The sequence below is a fragment of the Syzygium oleosum genome, unplaced genomic scaffold (genome assembly GCF_021117445.2).
Source record: "Syzygium oleosum isolate NSW1041296 unplaced genomic scaffold, Sole_v2.1 Sole_v2.02, whole genome shotgun sequence".
NCBI classification, from domain to species: domain Eukaryota; kingdom Viridiplantae; phylum Streptophyta; class Magnoliopsida; order Myrtales; family Myrtaceae; genus Syzygium; species Syzygium oleosum.
In genome coordinates this window covers 18,481,193-18,501,487 of record NW_026607486.1, presented here as the reverse complement: position 1 = coordinate 18,501,487, position 20,295 = coordinate 18,481,193, and the positions used below count along the sequence as shown (strand labels likewise).

The 20,295-nt window shown below is 42.3% G+C and overlaps 3 protein-coding genes and 1 pseudogene across 6 annotated transcripts; 1 reads left to right on the top strand and 3 right to left on the bottom strand.

Annotated features, from left to right (window-relative positions):
- Positions 1–392: 392 nt before the first annotated feature.
- LOC115673134 (uncharacterized) lies at positions 393–7,805 on the bottom strand. 4 transcript variants are annotated; one of them, XM_030595218.2, is made up of 12 exons: positions 7,644–7,805; positions 7,018–7,297; positions 5,668–5,872; positions 5,258–5,348; positions 4,975–5,120; positions 4,333–4,576; positions 3,381–3,485; positions 3,078–3,260; positions 2,624–2,828; positions 1,222–1,714; positions 726–805; positions 393–617 (listed from the first exon to the last, which is right to left on the bottom strand). In XM_030595218.2, the coding sequence occupies exons 2-12, from the start codon at positions 7,244–7,246 to the stop codon at positions 577–579; spliced, it is 2,022 nt and encodes a 673-aa protein (XP_030451078.1). In that variant the 5' UTR covers positions 7,247–7,297; positions 7,644–7,805; the 3' UTR covers positions 393–576. The 4 variants fall into 4 exon arrangements, with proteins under 4 accessions (XP_030451078.1, XP_056164617.1, XP_056164616.1 ...); XM_056308642.1 differs by lacking the exon at positions 7,644–7,805 and adding an exon at positions 7,469–7,601; XM_056308641.1 differs by lacking the exon at positions 7,644–7,805 and having other exon boundaries at positions 7,018–7,603.
- A 1,480-nt stretch (positions 7,806–9,285) lies between these two features.
- LOC115668820 (inactive protein RESTRICTED TEV MOVEMENT 2-like) lies at positions 9,286–10,847 on the top strand. Its single transcript, XM_030590198.2, has 2 exons — positions 9,286–9,498; positions 9,784–10,847. Exons 1-2 carry the CDS (start codon positions 9,357–9,359, stop codon positions 10,728–10,730), a joined length of 1,089 nt encoding a protein of 362 aa, XP_030446058.2. The 5' UTR covers positions 9,286–9,356; the 3' UTR covers positions 10,731–10,847.
- A 783-nt stretch (positions 10,848–11,630) lies between these two features.
- On the bottom strand, positions 11,631–12,287 carry LOC130137334 (blue copper protein-like). The gene is made up of 2 exons (XM_056308121.1): positions 12,107–12,287; positions 11,631–11,836 (listed from the first exon to the last, which is right to left on the bottom strand). The coding sequence occupies exons 1-2, from the start codon at positions 12,285–12,287 to the stop codon at positions 11,631–11,633; spliced, it is 387 nt and encodes a 128-aa protein (XP_056164096.1).
- A 1,778-nt stretch (positions 12,288–14,065) lies between these two features.
- On the bottom strand, positions 14,066–19,310 carry LOC115669516 (endoglucanase 6-like; annotated as a pseudogene).
- Between the last annotated feature and the right edge of the window lie 985 nt (positions 19,311–20,295).

Sequence of the window (20,295 nt, the reverse complement as noted above, 5' to 3'; positions counted from 1 at the left end):
ATGCGCAATCAAACGGTGCCATTTTCAGTGATCAAGGCTCCTTTTCGTTTATGATCAGCGATCGAGCTAGAAAACCCAAAATGCCGACGTAAGTACAATACGAGCTTTTAAGAATCCGCTGTCCTATTATTCTCAATGACCTCCGGTCAGTCATTAGGATGAACATTTTTAATCTCACAGGCTTGACACACTTCGTCGAATCAAATGGCACCGGGGGATGTCATGGCACCGAAATTTTTTCAAGGATGATCGAGAAATTCCGATGATCGACACGTTACTTAATTTGCAGGAATTTGAGAAGTTTCGACGTCTCCGTGTTCCGACTAACCGCACCTGTGCACAGAACTCCGCCTCTCGAGAGTGGTGAAGAAGATATAGATACATAAACCATAGAAGATCCCAACAAATGCTCCGATATATAGTTCCGGAAACCCGCGTCGTTACACCGTCGGAATGCAGAGTTGGGGAGGGAGAAGCTATTTTGCTCTCATGAATCAAATAAGGCTACAAGAAGATACAAGGAGATAAATCATTCTCCCCGGAGTACATTCAAATGAACTACAGAAGCTAAATCTTCTACCATATCAATTCGACCTCCGACGCCCGCCACCTATAACCTACTGGCATCAGAAAACAAATGACAAAGAAATCAACCAGTTGAAAGCAAAGTCGAGCAACAAGCCATGGAAGCATGATATGGACAGTTGGAAGTCGTGTCAACGTACCTGTGAAATATAGGCCGAAAGCTAAGCAGGCCATGACCATTAGGGGGTGTGGTCTCCAATCAGCGCCGTCTGAGGTAGCCCTGTATAGAGAAATTTGATTCAGCACAGAAGAACCAGGTTATTGTCTTGTCAAATATACAGGGTAACAGCTATTACTTGCACTTCAGGATTGCATATTGGTAAATAAACCATCACCATCTACAGTCATCATTGAGATAAATTCAGTTGGAGCATATCACCACCACACCAACAAAGAGCAAGTTCTTCGAACAAAAAATTATCAGATACCACGGTAATGTTAAGGAAAAGAATTGAATGATTCACATGGCAATGCAAAAAATCTAAAGTAGTCTAATCTCCAATAAGCGTGCAACCACATTTGTCAATTGCCAACCCAAATTATAGACAGCATAAGCCAATCAACATAATCTTAACGCCAAAGCAGTTTTAATTTTGGAGCTCACCCCCTTAGAATGAATTCACCAATAGTAGTTACCTTGCTACAAGGCCCGAGACAGACTCAGTTTTAAGTCCAAAATCAAAAGGAAAGAGTGGGTCGTAGTGCGAATCCCCAAAATTCATCGGTAGTTGATCCACAGATTTAAACCATGTCCTCGGAAGCTTTCCACTGAAACCATAGTCCCCGAAAAGAACATCAGCCACTCCCTGACCTTCGGTGCCCGGTAACCATGCTGCCACTAGGGCATCAATTGAAGAAATATATGGTTCAATCACAAGAGGTCTCCCTGAAATTACGATGACCACACACTTCACAACCTCACAGACATTGGTAATGGTGGTGGGACCGGGGTCTGCCATTGTAAGTGTCATGCTATCTCCAGCGGTCTCTGCATAAGGGTGCTCACCCACAACAACAATAGCATAATCGAAATCAGTGGACTTAACAAAATCCTTGTCGGGGTTTTCTTGGTAGACTACTTCTGTGCTCAAATCCACTGTAGACTTTATGGCACTGAGGATGGTAGTTCCTGTGGCAGCATAAAAAAAAACCATCAATACAAAAGTTTCCATTTAGTTGTCTTCAGAGGAACCTGAAAGATTATACTTCACGTATCCTTAGTAACTAAAAACCAACAGGCCCAGAACAAGAGCGCTTAACATCACCAGAGGAGATCAAGGCAGGACAAGGATTGTGCTCCAATAGTATGTAATCTCTGGACTAGACCAAATAGTTTTCTTAATTTAACTTTTAGGTAAAGATTAGACGACACAGTTATCGGCATGCAAGTCTGCACAGGATTGAACAATGCCAAATGCCCTCCTTAGCAAGTTCAGGCTTCAATGATAATTTCTTTCTCCTTTCCTGAGGAACCTCATGCCACCATTACCTTTCCCAACACAACATGGAAACAAAACCAGGGTAATTAAACAAATGACCTAGATCTTCACTTTACCATAATGCATAACTAGTTTGACCACAAACTTTTTAAGCTTTCTTCATTGCAAAGCTTACCATTTAGATGCTTATCCTGCTGTCTCCTTTCAGAAACAAAACAAAAGACTTTAATTGTTCAAGAAAACGAAATGCCATGATGCTATACAACCCTTATAGGTCAATATTGCATGAGAGAATTCTTGAACCAATATGTGTAAACAGTCCTTTGTTAGAAATTCTAACCCAAAAGCTTCAGGTGGAGGAAGATCACATGAATATAAAGAGCGTGCAAGCCGAATTATGAGTGGGGGTGGACGCACATTCGTGAAAGGGATAGCATTGGACTGAGAGATGGAGGGAGACCACATGAATATAAAAAGTATTTAAGACCCGTTGTCAAGTGATGTGGGACAATACTTCAACATCCTTAGATAGAACTGAAGAAGAAGACACAAAGAAGTAGTAGATGTAGTAGCAGCAGCAGCAGCAGCAGCAGTAGTACCTCTGGTGTAGTTATTTCCACTAAATCCTTGCCAGGCGATCGTCCATCCACCACACTGATAACCCAAATTATCAGCATGACTACCTGCAACTAGGATCTTCTTTGGCTTCTTTGGAAGTGGCAGTAAAGGGTCAGTCTCATTTTTCCCATTCTTCAGCATCACAAGAGATTTTCTCACAGCTTCCCTTGCCAACTCTCTGTGTGCCTGGTACACTAACAGGACAAGTAATTATCCATGGTGATGTAGGTTAGCTTACTTACAATAGCAGTGGGAGAAAATAAAGAAATTCAAGCATATGTAACTGAAAAATGACGGTGCTTCATGGAATATGCCAAGTAAAATGCCCAATCCTTTGTAAAGTGTTTTTCGTTTGCCTTAGCACCAAGCCCCCGCAGATCTCATGATCTAGTATGGAAACTTGGAATGTTCATATGGAACAATAACTTCACTAACCTGGCTTCCAAGTTCGTTCACCAGACTAAGATCAGCCAGAGGATTTTCAAAGAGGCCCATGGTGAACTTAACAGACAATATTCTCTCCACTGCATCATCAATTCGATCCATAGGTATAACCTTCTCTTTAACTAGGTAAATTAGATCATCAATAAATTCTGTAAAATTGAAAGGGACCATGACCTGTTGAAGACACAAAACCAAGACTAGGTGTTAACTACATTTGCTTTGATCTTAAGTCAAATGTGGAGCTATCTCTTAAAAGACAGTTGTAAAAATATCAAATAGCAGAGAGAACCTAACCATATCGATGCCAGCTAAAATTCCAGCTTCTACAGAATAGGTGTAGTTTGCATGTGGAGGAGAAGTGATCTTGTCTATGCCTTGCCAGTCTGAGATAACAAAGCCCTAAAATTCATTGAAATATCCAAGAGTAAGTGCTTGATATTCTGTGACATGGATATTTTACGATGACTTAATACACAACACCCTAGATTTAACCACCTTCAACAGGGATCTACTATATATCTTTTAATAACTGTGATCTACCGTCAATTACATCTCAATAAAGTATGTCTTCCAAAAAGTGAAGATGCGTAGATAACATTTGACAGAGCTAGTTTGTGGCAGAATATGGGTGTTAATGAAGATATTTGGCAAGTGGGCGACTTGTCGGATAACTGCAATCAAGTGCATGGCAGTATATGGTGTTCAGCAACCAAGAAGCTAACTATTAAAATATTTTATATATACGAGGATTTGACATAGATGAGTAGCACCGATGGAACTAGAATATAAATAGATAGAACACAGGAGATGTAGATGATGATTAGGCCATACAGAGAAGCAGATTGCTAGACCACATAATTTCTCATGCATCAAGTTTGCCTAGTGCTTGAAAATTTTTAAGTAAATTAGTCTAGGATGGCAGAAAATTCATATGAACAGAGCATGAAGAATGTAGGTTGTTGAGGCTAAAAGATGAGTTTTTCAAAATGAATTTTAATCGGACATCCCAATTTGATGGAGGATCAGCATTGAAAAAAACTTGCACAAACACTATAATGCTAGGAATAACAAAAGCAGAACTCTTTATGCACATCATGTGACCACCTAATGCCATATATAAACCTTTGTTCCCATCTCGGGACTCCTAAAAACCTTCTCCTGAGGACACAATTTGTTGAGCAGTATGAAATGCCGCTGTGGTGTGCTAATCATGCATATAGCTGAAACGATGCAGAGTGGATCGAACCTTGAATTTGAGGGTGTCCTTAAGGAAACCAGTAACTAGGTCACGATTAGCATGCATCTTTTCTCCATTCCAGCTAGAGTAAGAGACCATGACTGTTTGAACACCCTTAATTATTGCATCTGTATAAGCAGGCATGTGGATGCTGAGCAAACCATGCATGTCAACAACGGTGTTGTACTCATTGATCCCCTTGGTAGTTCCTCCATCACCCACAAAGTGCTTTGCACACGCTGCAACCTTGTTCCTGTGGAAATTTTGATGTAAAAACCAAGGAGGATAATCTAGAAAGGCAATTCGATATTGACAACTGACAACTAGAACAGGAAAAGATCAAAGTTGACGGGACTTCAATACTAAAGACAGAGCATTTCTTAGTAAAGATGGTGCCAGAAGATCAGTAGTAATTGACGGACCGAGGAACTAATCATAGAGAAACATGACTACAGTTTTGGCTGATCAGAGAGAATGCACTTTCCAGGGCGCCGGGCGTGTCATATATGGCATATCATGTAATCATCAGAAAATGTTGAATTGCTTAAGAAATATTTCCCATTTAAAACAAAGGGTACCGCCTAGACATAATAACTTAGCACATTACAATTTGAATCTCCAGTCTACACTAGAAAGCCATAGAGTTCATACTTTCCACCAACATATGGAACTCCTTTGCGAGAGCCAGAAGGAATATCCCCTTGTAATCCAGGTATAATCTCGGTCATTTGTCGCACAATTTCCTCGTTTTCACTATAGCTTTCATAACACCTACCCCACCTTGGATCTCTGCAAACCTATCAAAATAGTTTCAAGAAATAAAATTCTGAAAGTACTATAAAGATGCACTGAAAAGGCATATTTGACAGCTTTAGAAGCGTCTATCAGATATGTTTTTGCTTGATTCTGTCAACATTTAGTTTAAGCTGCTTACTGCAATGCAGGGAGCAAAGACGTAAGGAATCCCTGTGGCTCTGACTTCAAGGGCTGTGGCAGCACCAATCTTTTTCACCAAGTCGGGGTCTCTGCACATGAGGTAATAATCAATGAAAAATTCCACTTAGATTGATCCAGAGAACTATTTTCAAAGTTCTGGAGTAAATGGCATATCAGGTAAATATTATGCCTTGAAGGAAGTACAGGCAAGCAAGTTCAAACCAAATGATACTAATTCAGATTACTAAACCTACCAAGTCACATGCTGGTATTTCAGAAATTGATATAAAATTGATGCAGTAAAAAATCGGACAGGACAGTATCTCAGAACTCTATACCACATTAGAGGGTAGATAATTTTTAAAGCTATAACATTACAATACCCACAAGAAGTAACACTTTTTTTACCTTGTTGCGCCAAGACCAATATTATGCGGAAAAATTGTGGCATTGTACACGTTGTTGTGCCCATGAACAGCGTCTATTCCATATATCATTGGGATACCCAATCTACTGGACAAAGAACCTTTCTGATAGCCATTTATCATATTGACCCAATCCTCTGCACTTGCCTCTGGAAGTGGTGTGCTCCCACCGCCACTCAAGACACTCCCTGCAACATGCCCAATGACATTTCAAGAGTCTGCCGATTGAACCTATTAGTTTTATGGGACACTTTCTTGATATTAAGATGATGTTGTCTCTGTGACAGCTATAAACAGATACGAGTTATTGCATTAGTTATCGGCAAACTTCTCAGAGATTAAGTGTGAAAAAAAAGGCGGGGTTTGATGGAGTCAGTAACATATCATAATCACATCAACCAAAGATTTCAGTAGATGGTTCACGGTTATTGATGCCTGCAAAGCATCTTCCGTAGCATGACTTCAGGAGGCAGCGTCTCTGATGTACAAAATGCATGAAGTATGTGTAATTGGTGTGGCTTTATATATGGTAACATCACATACAGATTTACTACAGACAAAACGTGTCATATGACTTCGAGGGATGTACACTTTTGAAGAAAAATAAATAGGACTTTTGTATTCCTATTATCGCACTTACAATAAGGATTGCAAGAGTAAATGTGGAAGGAGAATCATGCTTTTTTCAACTCCAAGATAGAAGTTCGCTTCTTTTATAACATTGAAATAAGTTCTATCGGTATGAGAGGTCTAACTTATTGCTAGACCCCATCTTGTACATTCAACCGTGAAAGAGGTTGATCACCCCTAGCGTCTCGTAGTAAAATAGAGACTCCTTGATCAGGCTTGGCCCTGCATCCTGATCCAAGCAAGCATAGGAGGGAAGGGAAGAGACCGCTTCCCTTGCAAAATGAAACCAAAATGAATCATGTCTGTGTCTGCATACCTGAGTTGATAATGCTAGGATTTTTTCCTGGATTTTTACCACAAAATATTATCTCTGTGACGGTCTGGTGGCAACCTATACACTGCACTGGATAGCTAAAACTGAACAATCATTGTGACACAAGCAAATTAAACTGCTAGATCTTGTGTCCCCTCACTCACATTACAGTAGGTTTAACATGCATGGACCCCAGACATGAAATGTGACGGCTCCTGATAAACTTTGCAAATGGTAGGTCCTTACTATTGCACCTTAAAATATGTGAACTTTTAGAATATATAATAATCCAACAACAAACCCCACATACCAAGTGCCCCAAAAAGAAACACAAGAAAGAAATAAAATAAGATGCACAAGCATAAACGATGTTGGAACTGTTCTATTTACCAATGGAGTAGGTTCTCATGAAGTCATAAGTCGCCACGATGCGATCGATTTGTGTCATCTGACCAATCTTCTCTTCCAGCGTCATTCTACTCAAGAGGTCCTTCACTCTTGCGGCCACCGGTTGCTCCGGGTCCTTGTACGCAACGTACCCTGGGGACTGAGCCACTGCTGATGCCACAAACCACCATAACGAAAGCACCCCAAGTGTTTGAAGAAAAGCCCTGCTCATCTCTCAGTCCTCACCACGACCCCCACCACCCACAAGAGCCCTCGTTCAGTACTGCATCACCCAGAAAGGGAACCACCCATCAGTTTCATTTCCGGGAAACTGCCCCGTTCTGTCGCGCTCATAGAAAAAGAGGCGAGAGCACAACAGTTCGCGCGACAGTGCGCTTCTCTCCTCTCTCGTTAAGCAACCGTGCGCGAGTTAAAAAAAAGGAACCATCTTTACACAGCCCTTATCGCCTAGTCACGCTAAAGAAGCTTGAAGAGCTAAAAGGGTCGATCCGCTATCCCCTGTTCTCGAGTATTGTAAAGGCAAAAGCTTAAAAAAGACCACTTTCTAGATTCTTTTCTCAGAGCAAAAAGCCACATTTTAGAGAGAGAGAGAGACAGAGAGAGCTTACAGTGCAAAAAGAAGAAGCAGAGAGAGATGCTTGCAGCTGAATGGAAGCGAAAGAGAGCAGTGATTGGCAGGTATGAACAGAGAGAGGAGAAAAAGGAAATAACGAAAAGATGACGGTGAAGCGAACGTGTTAGACCCGCTGAGGAAAGAAGGGGTGGTGCTGGAGAGAAGAAAACGGTGATGAAGTGAAGTGAGGGCGGGGGTTAGTTGACGATGTAGTTTTGTCTTTTCCTTGTTAGGTGCTCCGTTGGGAAATTCGTGGGAACGTGGTCGGGGGGAGTGCTGTCGCTTTCCAATTCCAGTCCCTCGTTCCTTTTGAATTCTCATTTTCGAACCCTCAACATTCGAGAATCCTGTTACCGAAAGGTCTTCTCAACAGTTACCATGCGATGGCGAACACCACGGGATACGCCAAGCGGCATTTATTTATCAAAATCAAGGGGTCTGCCTGGATCCTCAGTTGACTGGTAATAGGATAATCTCACCAAGACAGGACGTTTCCAGCTAATAATTAGACGGGTAGCCAGACTGCATTCCTTATTTTAATGTGCCGGTACCCGTAGACTTATTTTCTTAATTGGAGTCTGTATCTTTTTCTTGCGTAGCTCTAGACAATACTCTCTAGATGTTTTACCTTTTGGAGGTCCCGAGGTCCGGATTGAATAAATATGAAGCCTTTTAAGGACTTGCTTAGGTCTAGATAAAGTGAATGCGTTAGGTCCGCCGAGAAACGGCGGAAAAAGAAGAGGTGGTAGTGGAGAGAAAACGGTGATGAAGTGAAGTGAGGGAGGGAGTATTGACGATGTTGTCTCTTCCTTGTAAGGTGCTCTGTTGGGAATTACGTGGCAACGTGGCCGGGGAGTCCTTTCACTTTTCAATTCTAGTCCTTCTTTCCTTTTGAATTTTCATTTTCGACCCCTTAACATTTGGGAATCCTATTACCAAAAGGTCTTTCCGATTTGCATGAGGGAGTCACAATTGCTGTAACATGCAAGTGATGTCGCATGGGAAAGTGCGAGCCCTTCATGTTCAAGAACCGTGCGGAGAAATAATTAATTACTCATGAGATGTGACGCCTCGGTGCACTCTAAAAAATAGGTAAGTCGAGCCTTGTATAGTCTATGTGTCGCTACTCTTTTATTGTCTAGTCGAGTGCCGCCCGTGCTATACTCCGGAAGTACCCAATAACTTCTCGACGGTTCGGAGCAGAGTTCATCACATTTCGGTTGTATTCGAAACAAGAACTGACAATGCATGTTTTAAGTTGAGTTTAGCTTTCGACTATCTCTAATTCTCAAGATTCATGCAAAAGCACGAGGAGTCATCCTCAAGAAGGGAATTTGAAATAGGGGGACGGACTGGCTTAAAGCACATGTGACATTGCCTCTCACGTAGGCGAGGCGTAGAGGCTAAACAAAGAACTTTGGTCTTTGTTTCTCGGAGAAGCAATGTATTGCCTTGTCGAATTTGACTCCAAAAACATCAACAAAGAGACGGACCACAGCAATCAACAAGGAATAATCTCACGTATCAGACACAAAACGCAAGAAGCCTTCGTACGCCGCGGGCATTACCAATACCATCGTCGAAGACTATATATACGGACCAACAGCGCCGGGCAAAATGTCTATCTTGCGATCAAGCAAAAGACGCACTACGAATAACTATATCCGATCAATAGTTAAGGAGGAGGAAGAAAATACAAGGCACGTTAATGGCGACAGGGCCGAGAACATCCAGGACTGTTGCTGGCCGGATGGCGCAAGCGTTGGGCTGTCCCGTGTACGAGGATTTTGAGCCCAAGTTCGAGTGGCGGGAAGAACCGACCGCGAATTTCTTGAGCGTTTCTCTTCCAGGTTTGGCGTATCTCTTCCTTTTTCTTCTTGGTATCATCCTTGTTTCTCCATCAGCATTTCGTCTCCTCCCTTTTCTTGCTTCGCCCGATCCCAGAATCAAAGTTGCATTATGTTTTGCGGTTCGATTCAGTTTAGTACGTGCGTCATAATTTCTTGATATCAAGACATGTCCTGAGTTTCCATCTCGCGCAATTGGTTCAGCTGACCATGATGAAATCCTTGTCACCAACATGATAACTCGAAATTCGGCCTTTTCACATCGTATGCGAACATGTTGATACACAGGTTTTGCGAAGGAGCAAATCAGGGTCACATATAATGAGCGACCGCGAACTGTGAAAGTCCGTGGAGAGCGTCCTCTCGGGCCCAACAAATTTAGCCGTTTTGGCAAGGAATTCCGTGTCCCGGAGAATTGCAAGCCGGGCGAGATCAGGGGCAAGTTCGAGCAAGGAACTCTCGTCTTAACTCTGCCAAAGAAAACCGTCACGCAAGTCCCTCCTAAAGAAGCACCACCCCAAGTGAGGACTCAGAAACAATCTTTGAACACTGAAAAAGAGCCAAAATCTCCTAAGGTTGGTCAACAAAATGTTCCCCCAAAGACCACCTCAAGCGATGACATTGGAAAGAAGAAGAGCGACGACAAGGCGGTCGCTGGCGCGAAGGAAGCCGTTGATCAGCCAAAACATCAAAAGGGTCTAGAAGATGCCCCTCCAAAAGCCTCCTCCAGTGACCCAACATCACAGAATGCAAGCGGGGTCAAGCCTAAAGAAGCTGCATCGAATGCAATGTCGGACCGTGCTGCATATAGAGTTGATGAAGGCTCGGGAATTGGAGCAAAGGAGAAGGGCGATAGACCTGCCGATGAATCGCAGACGATCAAGAAACCCAGAGATCAACAGACTGCACATGATAAGGGAAACAAAACATCATCACAGAATGAGGACAATGCGCAGAAGAACGGAGAGATAGAGGTTTTGAAGAAGAATAACAACGAGGCCAGATTGGATGATGATGCACAAAAGCTCGGCATTCCAAAAGCCTTCTCAGGCAAGAAAGTGACTGAAACCGAGGATTTGGTGGGTGCTGTGAAGAGGGCAGTGAAGGGACTGACCAGAGGTTCGAACGAAGACAGGCAACTGGTTGTGAACATGGGGGTGGCAATTGTGGTGATTGTAGCTCTCGGGGCCTATTTGTCCTACAAATATGGATCTTCCACAAGAGAAAAGAACTAGCTTTTATCAACAACATATCATCCTCGAATAAAAGAAATTTACTTACATGTCATCATCAGCTTCCCCATGAAGTGAAATCTATCGTCCAGTTTGTTGAATAAATCTCATGTTTGATTTTTTGGGTGATTTTTAGTAAATTTGAACGAAGAAGGTGACATTGAACGACCTATATTAAGAATTGGCTGAACGAGTTCGCCATCTCTTTCGTCAAATCTGATTTTACTGTGGATAAGTAGAAGCAAAACTATGAAAATCTCAAAATTTGAAACAATGAAAGTCACTCCAAATGGAACATAAGCACTGGATCGACATAAGGCACTTTGTTCAAATTCCCCTGGCTTCACCTCATTCAAGCATTTGTAACTCGATCAATGTAAAAAGAGCCAAAACTACGTCAGAATATACGATTTAATTTCGAGAGGCACTTCTGTAACCCCAAATGGCTTTTCATAGCCAAAACCATGAACAAGGAGGTGAAGGGCATCTTTAACATGGTGAATATCTGATATTTTCGACTAAAATGTTCCTGGAATGTAAAAAATTAGAAAGAAGGATTTGTCTCAGTTCTCCATGAGCTTCGAAATCCAGATATATAGAAAGGAAGAAGCAGGTAACCAGGGGATTCAAAGAATAAGTAGACCTCTCTTATTGATCCTTAATTAATAAGGCAAAGCACTCAAACCATTTTATTGAGGCCATTACATGCCTTAGTTATTGAGACAATTCCAACCTCATGTCCCTTCTTCATACTATGAGAAAATTAGAAAGGAAACACACCAAAATGAAAAGGCCTTGAGAGTAACTGTCAAGACTAAACAGACCAAAACACCTTGGGATCTACTGTGTAGCGGGTGCTAAGACCCGTGAAATCCTGCCTCGGTAGACCACATTGACGTCACTTCACGATGAAAAGGCAGTGATTGCAACCTTCTGGCTAGCGTAATCACAGTGATACGAACAAATGAAGTACCAGTTGCCGGCCGCAGTCAGTGTTATCTGGTCGTTGCCACTAGCATAGCTCCCGTAATACTTGTTCGTTGAGCATGTGTTGTACCCATTTGCATCGACTAAGAACACGTTATGCTGGGTGTTGTCATAGATGAAAACTGCCAATTACATTAATACTCAGAATCAATTCAGTCCAAGTAGTAAGCACAACGGGATATAACAACACTCCTATGAATACTATCGCTATTTTTTAGATGAGAAAAAGGCTTTCCCATCTACCCAAATCTGAATAGAAGTCGAATCTCAACAGATCATACATGATGATCGTTAGCCATTAGTAAGTGATGTTCATGTAGATATGCTGCTTTAGCGTATGCATGCTCAAATGCATTTCCTACTCTTATCACTACTTCGGTAAACTTGATTACCTAAAACATCACCGACATAGAAAGTCTTGCCAGCAACCCAGGAGTCGAAGTCAACATCGTAAGTCCAGCCATCCTGGTCCCCTACATAATACGTAGCGGCATAGCTCGAGGACGGAAGAATCAGCACCAACGTCATCACCACTGTTGCGACATTGACAAAGCACTTTCCGAGACGTGCCATTTCCGAGCTATTGCGCAGAGTGAAGCGTGTTTTCTATGGAGATAAGGAGATCGTTTGTGTGTGTATGTGTGTTCGCATGTGCTTGCATTTGTGTATTGTTAGGCTTGCTCACATATATATACTATATGAGAGGGTGGTTCGTTATGCTTGCTGATTCCATGCATGAAGTGATTGCCCTTTGGAAAATGCTTTGGTAAACTCACCATGGCGATGAGATAAACAATGCAGAAATTGGCTCGGAGTGAGTCATCCTTTCTGCGGAAGGCGGTTGAGTCCTAAATCCTAAGCTCAAATAGTCAAAATCGAACTCTTTCCAACTATCGGCCGTGTCTATAGGGATTGTGGATTTTGCCGACCCATTAAGGATCATGAGATCTTCCTCACCCAATGATCTTGGAGAGATAATGCAACTTAGTGACATAAGTCCAAGTTCGTTAAACACAAGGGCATGCATTGGCAAATCTATGTGCGGGGAGCTTATTTAGCCTTGGCTCCGTCAGTTTTTGTCAAGTCGAGCTGAGAATGGGCCGACCTCAAGCATTGTAAGGCGTGAACTCGAGCTTTGCCTCGCTGGATCCTATTGGAGAAGTACGGGAAACGTGAAAACCGTGTCATTCAAATGCTGTACACTCAAGTTCGAGCCGAGTCTGAAGTTATAGCTTAACTTGAGCTTCAATTATGATCAAATCAAGCCGTTAAGCACGTAGCTGGGTCGACCTCAAGTAGCTCGAGTTGATGTTAAATAGAGGGCCAAGCTTTAGCTCTTGTAAAGGTCGAGTTTGAGTGATACGTTGTCCTATATCTCGACTCTAAATTCATGATTTGTTAACACGTTTAGAAAGTTATTAATCATATGATCAAATGAAATTACTAACAAGAAATTATTGGAAGTTTGATAGAAATTACATTTATCCCTTGAAAATTTCCAATCAAGTATGAAATATCAATTATTTCGGTCAATGAACTTTTACTGTTTGAGATTCAAGTTACCCTTGTTTAGATCGTACGGGCAAGATCCTCACAGTATACAGTTAAGGTACATTGTACCCATGTGCATATTGTTCTGACATTGTGCCTATTCACTACAAAAAAACATGATTATTGCGACGGAAATTTGCGACGGATTATTTTCGTCGCTAATTTGCGACAAACTATAAATCCGTCGCAAATTTGCGACGAAAATAATCCGTCGCAAATTTGCGACGGAAAATAATTCCGTCGCAAATTTGCGACGACTAATTTTCCATCGCAAATTTGCGACGGATTTATTTTCCGTCGCGACGAATATTTTATCCGTCGCAATTTGCGACGGATTTTGCGACGAAAAAGGGTTCGTCGCTAATTTGTGACGGAAAATTAATTTTTTGATATGCACCCCACCCGACCCGTCAATTTCTCTCTCTCTCTCAGTAGTGATTCGTCAGGTTGCCCGCTTTTCTCTCACCTTCTCCTTCTATCATTTCTCTCAATAATCCGTGCGTCCAGAAATTAATCTCGGTGAAGCTTTTCCACCGGTAAGTATCGTAGCTAATTTTTTTCTGTTTTTGTTGTTCCGGCGACCGGCCACCAATTTGCGACGGACGGTCTTTGTCCGTCGCAAATTTGCAACGGATGGTATTTGTCCGTCGCAAATTTGCGATGAATCAGCGATGAATCTCTTTAACTTAGAGTATTGATGTCTCATCCAGTCATCACCATTTTTGCACACTAATGTAAAGCTTTTGCTTATCTCTTTTTTTCTAGGATGGACGAATCAAATGATATGATGGTTCTGTTCCTGTTAGTATCAATGATATAAGTCAGATCTAAGATGTAGACATTCCCACCAGAAAAGAAGAAATGTGTTATTGGATTTATAGACAATTCAATTACCTGGGACTGGATTTGGTCGCGAAACAATCGGTTTTAGGGCAGGAAGCTCAACTGCACGAAGATGCTTATTAGTCAATGATGAACAACCAGGGAGTTAGTCCAAAATGCTGCTTCTAATCAAAACAAAATTTGGATATAACATTCATTATCATGATCTATTCACCTGGAAGAAGCTGGTTATATCCGCCGTGGCCTCCACTTAGCCTTGCAAGCACGCCGAGGAGAGGTGCATTGTTGTATGTGGCTGGCTCGGTTTGCTCGTAGTTGCTCCTCTGGTCTGCAAAATTGTCATAGGCATCAGGTCCGCCGACTATTGCACCAGTCAGGAGATTCGGATTGCCGGCCTTTCTGCTGAACCAGGTTGCATAGCCTCCTCGGCAGCTCACGAATGTGGGGTTGACCTTAAAAGAGACGATCGAAGAAGCCCGGTGGTGGACTTGCCTCGGGTAGTTGGTTCCATACCCCACCATGTAACTTGTTGCTCTTGGGTTGTCCCCAAGAATATAGTCCACCTGCAAGTGTAATGATTTATGCTCCAGCAATTGATTGAATCTTTGCCCTTTCATCTTGTCGATGCACTTGTTAGCTGGTTCCTTATTGTATTTCTTATGAATTCACTAGACTATAAATTGAACCAGGAAAAGACGCGAGAGAGTCAGGAATCATTAACGTGCCTGTGATTTTGCGAACGAGAAGAGCGCAGAAGGAGCGATGGCACCCGAGGAGCAGTGCAAGTTCCTTCTAGAAGACGCGAGGTAATCGGAGTAGACAGTCATCAGGAATGAGGCACTGGTGACGAACTGTAAGTTGTTCCCCCGCTGGCGGAACATGAGACCGCCGGGTGTCCTCTGGACATTCCTAGTCCCTCTGCCGAGGCACGAGCACATAAAGTACTCCGCCTTCTGCTGGTACCTCTCGAATACCGGTGCATAGTGACCTGCTCTCCCTTGCATCAGAATCTGCAGTGGAAGCGACACACAAGAACCCAGTCAAGCTTCCTCATCCAAACCGCTACAACAGAGTGATGTTTTTGCCTAGTATAGAGGAACCATCTAATCCGGATGATTACAAAATCACCTATCATAAATCAAAGATCGATTTTACTAACTCACGGAGCTTATCCTTTGTTGAACAAAGAGTCCAAGACTTCATCAAATTCGACCAAGAAACCGCACATGATCTATGGCGAGTTTACGCACGTCAATATGCAGATTGAATGATAAGAAACTAATCCATTGTGTCTGTAACTCCCGTATATCGGGATACATCCCATTAATAAGCAACTGAACTTCACAGAGCCGAGTGGCGACGAGCCACACTGGCATTATGCGACAACTATAATGCCAATGATCAACTAAACGAGACGAGGTGAGCCCGACATGTTAATATGCAATTTCGTCTCTAGCCGAATGAATAAAATGGGTGATCGAGCGAGTGATAAGAGATTTGGTTGATGTGTGCTGTGATTGAAGAAAAGAAGTGACCTTCGACACAAGCGTCTGAACACCGGCATACTTGACATCCCAGCTGAATTCAGTCATGGCCCATCCTGTCCCACCAAGGGAGTCGCCATTCTTGCCCAGGTACTCCAAGTAATATTGATTGTTTGTTGCCCGGAACAGCCACGCAGCTGCCCACAACAGCTAATCCTGCACCACCCCAAGAAAAAAACCAACAAGTCCATCTTAATCCTTTCTTTACGACGCGCACATACGAACTCTCGGCCTTGATTCAATCGCAACACATGATCTCGATAAACAGAGTCGTTGCGAGGTCTAAGTACTGTTAATCTCAAGCGCATTTGTAGCTAGCAAATCTCAAACAGATGCAACATGAACCAACCCTGAAACTTATGACATGACTCAAACTAATCACCATCTTTATACGCATCTACGAGTATCTAGACATGGAAAATGAACAGTTGATACGGACAGTCATGCCGAGACACTCACGTTGTAACCACTGACTGATCGATAGTACTTCTGGGCCAGGGTGATGCTGTCGTCGTATTTCCCTCTGTATTTGTCCGCAAACTCAAATAGCTGGAAAAAAAAAAGAAGAAACAAAAAAAAAAAAAAAAAGACACCCAAGCAAAGTCTCGTTGTCATTTTCCTTTTTCGCCCAACAAAAAGAAAGAAAAAGGAAAAAGGAAAATTTACGTAAATTATATACATTTTTTTAGCATAATAGGAATTCTTAAGATACTTGTTCTCTTCTTTTTTGTGTTGTTTTGATTGGGTTCTTTATTTTTACTGCAATTTAATAGAAGATAGAGGACAAAATAATGCAAAATAAAAAATAGAAAAACTAGTAAAGGAAGAAGGTTGGCCGACGCCGACAGTGTCCTCTCACGTGATGAGATACGGCAGAAGGACGAGGAGTCACACTCGATCGGTACAGTGGACGGTCCAGATTCGGCGATACGATTTAGATCTAGGCGCAATACTATGTGCCTTACCAAGAAGATCCAAATCCTAACGCCGAGCTTCATTGCCGCCATTTATCATCATTCTTTAATTATTTCTTTTTATGCCCATATCCAAATTAATTTTTTTAAATTCGATTATGAATTTGTCATCCAAGTTGAAGTTTAGAATAAATGACTTCCTTTTAAAATTCGATTTTAAGTAAAGTCTCCCCTTTTTTTTTTTGAAGATTATTTGTATAGACCCTTATTAGACCCTATATACACATGCCAAGATAGTATCAATAATTGCGAATTTGATTTTTAAACCGACCGGTACGAAATGTTTTGGATGGGATAAGGAAACATCATGCTATAAAGGAAAAAAGGATACTCATGTTGCATTAATTGAGGTAGAATACCATAAGGAGATTTAAATTTTCACCAGCAGCTTTTTAAATTTAATAATTAGTTCCTTTTAAATCAGCTTTTTTTTTAGTAAGATTTTCTTGGCCAAGGACAATGTGATGTAGAGGAGATAGCTAGGTCACTAGGGGTGCGCATGAATACCATTCTGTGCCCGGGAACTATTTCTGAACAGAAGTGATTTTTTTTTATTCTATGCCCGGAAACAATTTCTGAGTATTTTAAGGCGTTTGATAAACTGTCTAAAATTTCTATTCCTAGAGTAGAAAAGAACAGAAATGCCTTTGGTAACTACACAAAATTTCTGTTCCCAAATAATATTTTAATAATATTTTGAATTGTTTAATTTTTTTTTCTTTTTACCCATTTTCTTCTTTGGCCGGCGACCAGCGGTCGGCAACCGGCCACAGCCCAGGGCCGGCGAGGGCGTCATGGCCCTCACCGGCCGCCGGCGGAGGCGAGGGTCGCCTTCGCCGGCAAGGGTCGCCCTCACCGGCGAGGGCGACCCTCGCCGGCCCTGGGCTGTGGCCGGTCGCCGGCCCAGCCCAAGGAAGAACAACACAAAAATAAGAAAAGAAAAAAAAGAAAAAGAAGAAAAAAAACTGATTTTCAAAATTGTCTTAGAAACAAGAAGCAACTTTTTTTACTTCTTGTTTCTCTTCCAAAACTGCTTTCTAAGACAAATTTTTGCAAAATGTGCTCGAGAACAAAAAGTTTACTAAACGCATTTACGTTCCTCAAACTATTTCTGGGAACAAAAGAATAGAAATTTTCACTATTTGGCACGTTACCAAACGGGCCCTAGGTGGTCCATCTCTATGAATGCAAGCAAACAGGTGTCTGCTCGCACCGACCAAGCTCCACATCCAATTCAAAAATGCCTTTCTGTAAATCGAACTAGTGCGAAACCTGTTGGGCATGGCGGAGGAGCTCGGCGGAGTAGGCGGGGTCGTGGCGGCGGAAGACGAGGGAGGCGGCGGCCATGGCGGCGGCGGTCTCCCCGGCGAGGTCCGACCCGGGGTTGCTCGGGTCGATCCGGTACGCCCTCCTGTCGGTGGTCATGTCCTCGGGCCTCTGCCAGCAGTAGTGGTCGCTGTTTCCATCCCCCACCTAAGCGACAATTCCAATATCGCATTCCCCAAACCGCATCAAAAGAAACCGTTATCAACATTTAATTCATAAACTAATGTTCAAACCAAATTGCTCTCTGTTTTACCTATAGAAAGAGCACAAGATAAATCCATTGAAAGCGACAGAGAGAAAGAGAAAGAGAAGGCAGAAAGATACCCCCATAATCAATATCAATGTATGTAATTATCAAACTAGATGGAGGCCCCTACTTGTTCATGCATCGATTTTGTGATTAGTTTGTGACTGAAGATTCATTTGAGAAAAGAAAGAAGAAGTTTCTGAATGAGTTTTGCTAACCTCTCCATAGAGGACATAGGGATGAGGATGGGCCTTGATGAAGTAGTCGGTGCCCCATTTGACGGCCTCCATGGCGTGGCCAAGCTCGCCGCTCTTGGCCATCTGCTTCCCATACTCCAGTATGCTCCACGACATCATCGTCACTGTGAACGCCATTGGCAGCCCAAACTTCACGTTGTCCCCTGCATCATAATACCCTCCCACCAGATCCACCTGTAGATCCCCCCAAAGAGAATAAACGTCCAAAAAGAAACAATCAAGTTCCGTTTAGCAGATTGTGTCGAATTCTTTTTTTCTTTTGCCATTTGGTGATAAGGGTAGCCAAAAAAGGAGGAGAAAGTGCGACTTACTCCGCTGGCTTTGCCATCGTTAAGGCCAGAGTTGGCCCTCCAGGAGACCCTCTGGTTCCTGGGGAGATGGCCAGATCTCTGAGCTTCAAAGAAGAGGATGCTCTTGCTCAGAGCTTGCCCATAGTCATGACCACCAAGAACCATGGTGGGTATGCATAGAACCAGCACCAGAAGCAGAGGAGCCATCGAAATGGTGAGCCTCGCGAGCCTCTCCGTAATGTGACCGAAACTTCCCAGGAATGCCAAGTATTAGGAAACAGAGAGCGTTTGGACAGTCTTGGAGTTTGTAATGGGGAATCAGAAATGTGGGATGAAATAGTGCTAATGGGGATTATTCTTTGCTTCGAACGTTTCAACACAAAAAAGAGCCCCAGCAAAAAGACAAAAGGTGAAGTGATTGAAGTGAAGGAATGGCAATGTCGGTCTGAATTATCGGATAAATGTTCTGATAGACCCCCTCCCTCAGGAAGCAGAGAGACTACTTCTCGGTACTCACACGGAGTGAAAAAGAAAAAGAGTGAGAGGAACAGAGAGAGAGAGAGAGAGAGAGAGAGAGAGATTTTGGGAGTGAGGGAGCGAAGAGCATGAAGTGACCCTTTATGCAGGTGAGGAAAGGAAGGTCCTTTAATGCCCAGAAATTGCTAAATGGGGCCAATAAAAGCAATCTCTCTCTCTCTCCCTCCCTCTTTCCTTCCTTTTAATTTATTTCTCTCAACGAATTTATTGCTCTTTTGGGTGACTGCATTGGGAAACGGTTGAAAAACAGAACAGAATCATGCGGATGTCCCGGGCTTTTAGGGTGCAAAACAGAACAGAATCATGTCGATGTCCCGGGCTTTTAGGGTGCGTTTCGCAACTATTTTATTCTCGAAAATAATTTCTGTCCAGAAATTTTTATTATGTTCTCGAAAATAACTAGTTTATGGCTTTCTTTTTCCTTAAAAAATTGATTTTTATGCTGTGACCCCACTTCGAAAATGTCGGTGTCGACTCTCCATCCCTCTTTCCGGGAAGCTCGCTTGGGGCTTTGGGATATGAGGAAATTGGCCACTTTTTGAAATTTCGAATGTGATGCATGAGAGTGAGAGCCCAAGTCCTTGCTTTTACCCTTATTTACTGCAGAATGGAATGGGGTTGGGCCTCTTCTTTTCCTGTTTTTTTTTTCTTTTTAATTTTCAAATCAGAATCTGTTCACATGTCAGTTTTTTTGCCAAATCACTTCTTTCATTTCATCACCGCAATAAATGAAATAAGATATGAAGACAGATCTATAGGGGTGATTAGAATATAGAAATGCTTACGTGACTGTCATTAATTTACTGTGAGAATAACAATATATTTTGAAACATAAAAAAATAAAAAATAAATAATTATAAATTGTTGTGAGTTTCACTCATTCAAGAATTTATGCATCGCAACATACTTATATTCCGACGGTAGCTCGAACAATGCTATGCTAGCAAAGTCCAAATATAATATGATATTATTTTGCACTAAATCTAGTGAGAGTCGAAGCTGTATCTTACTT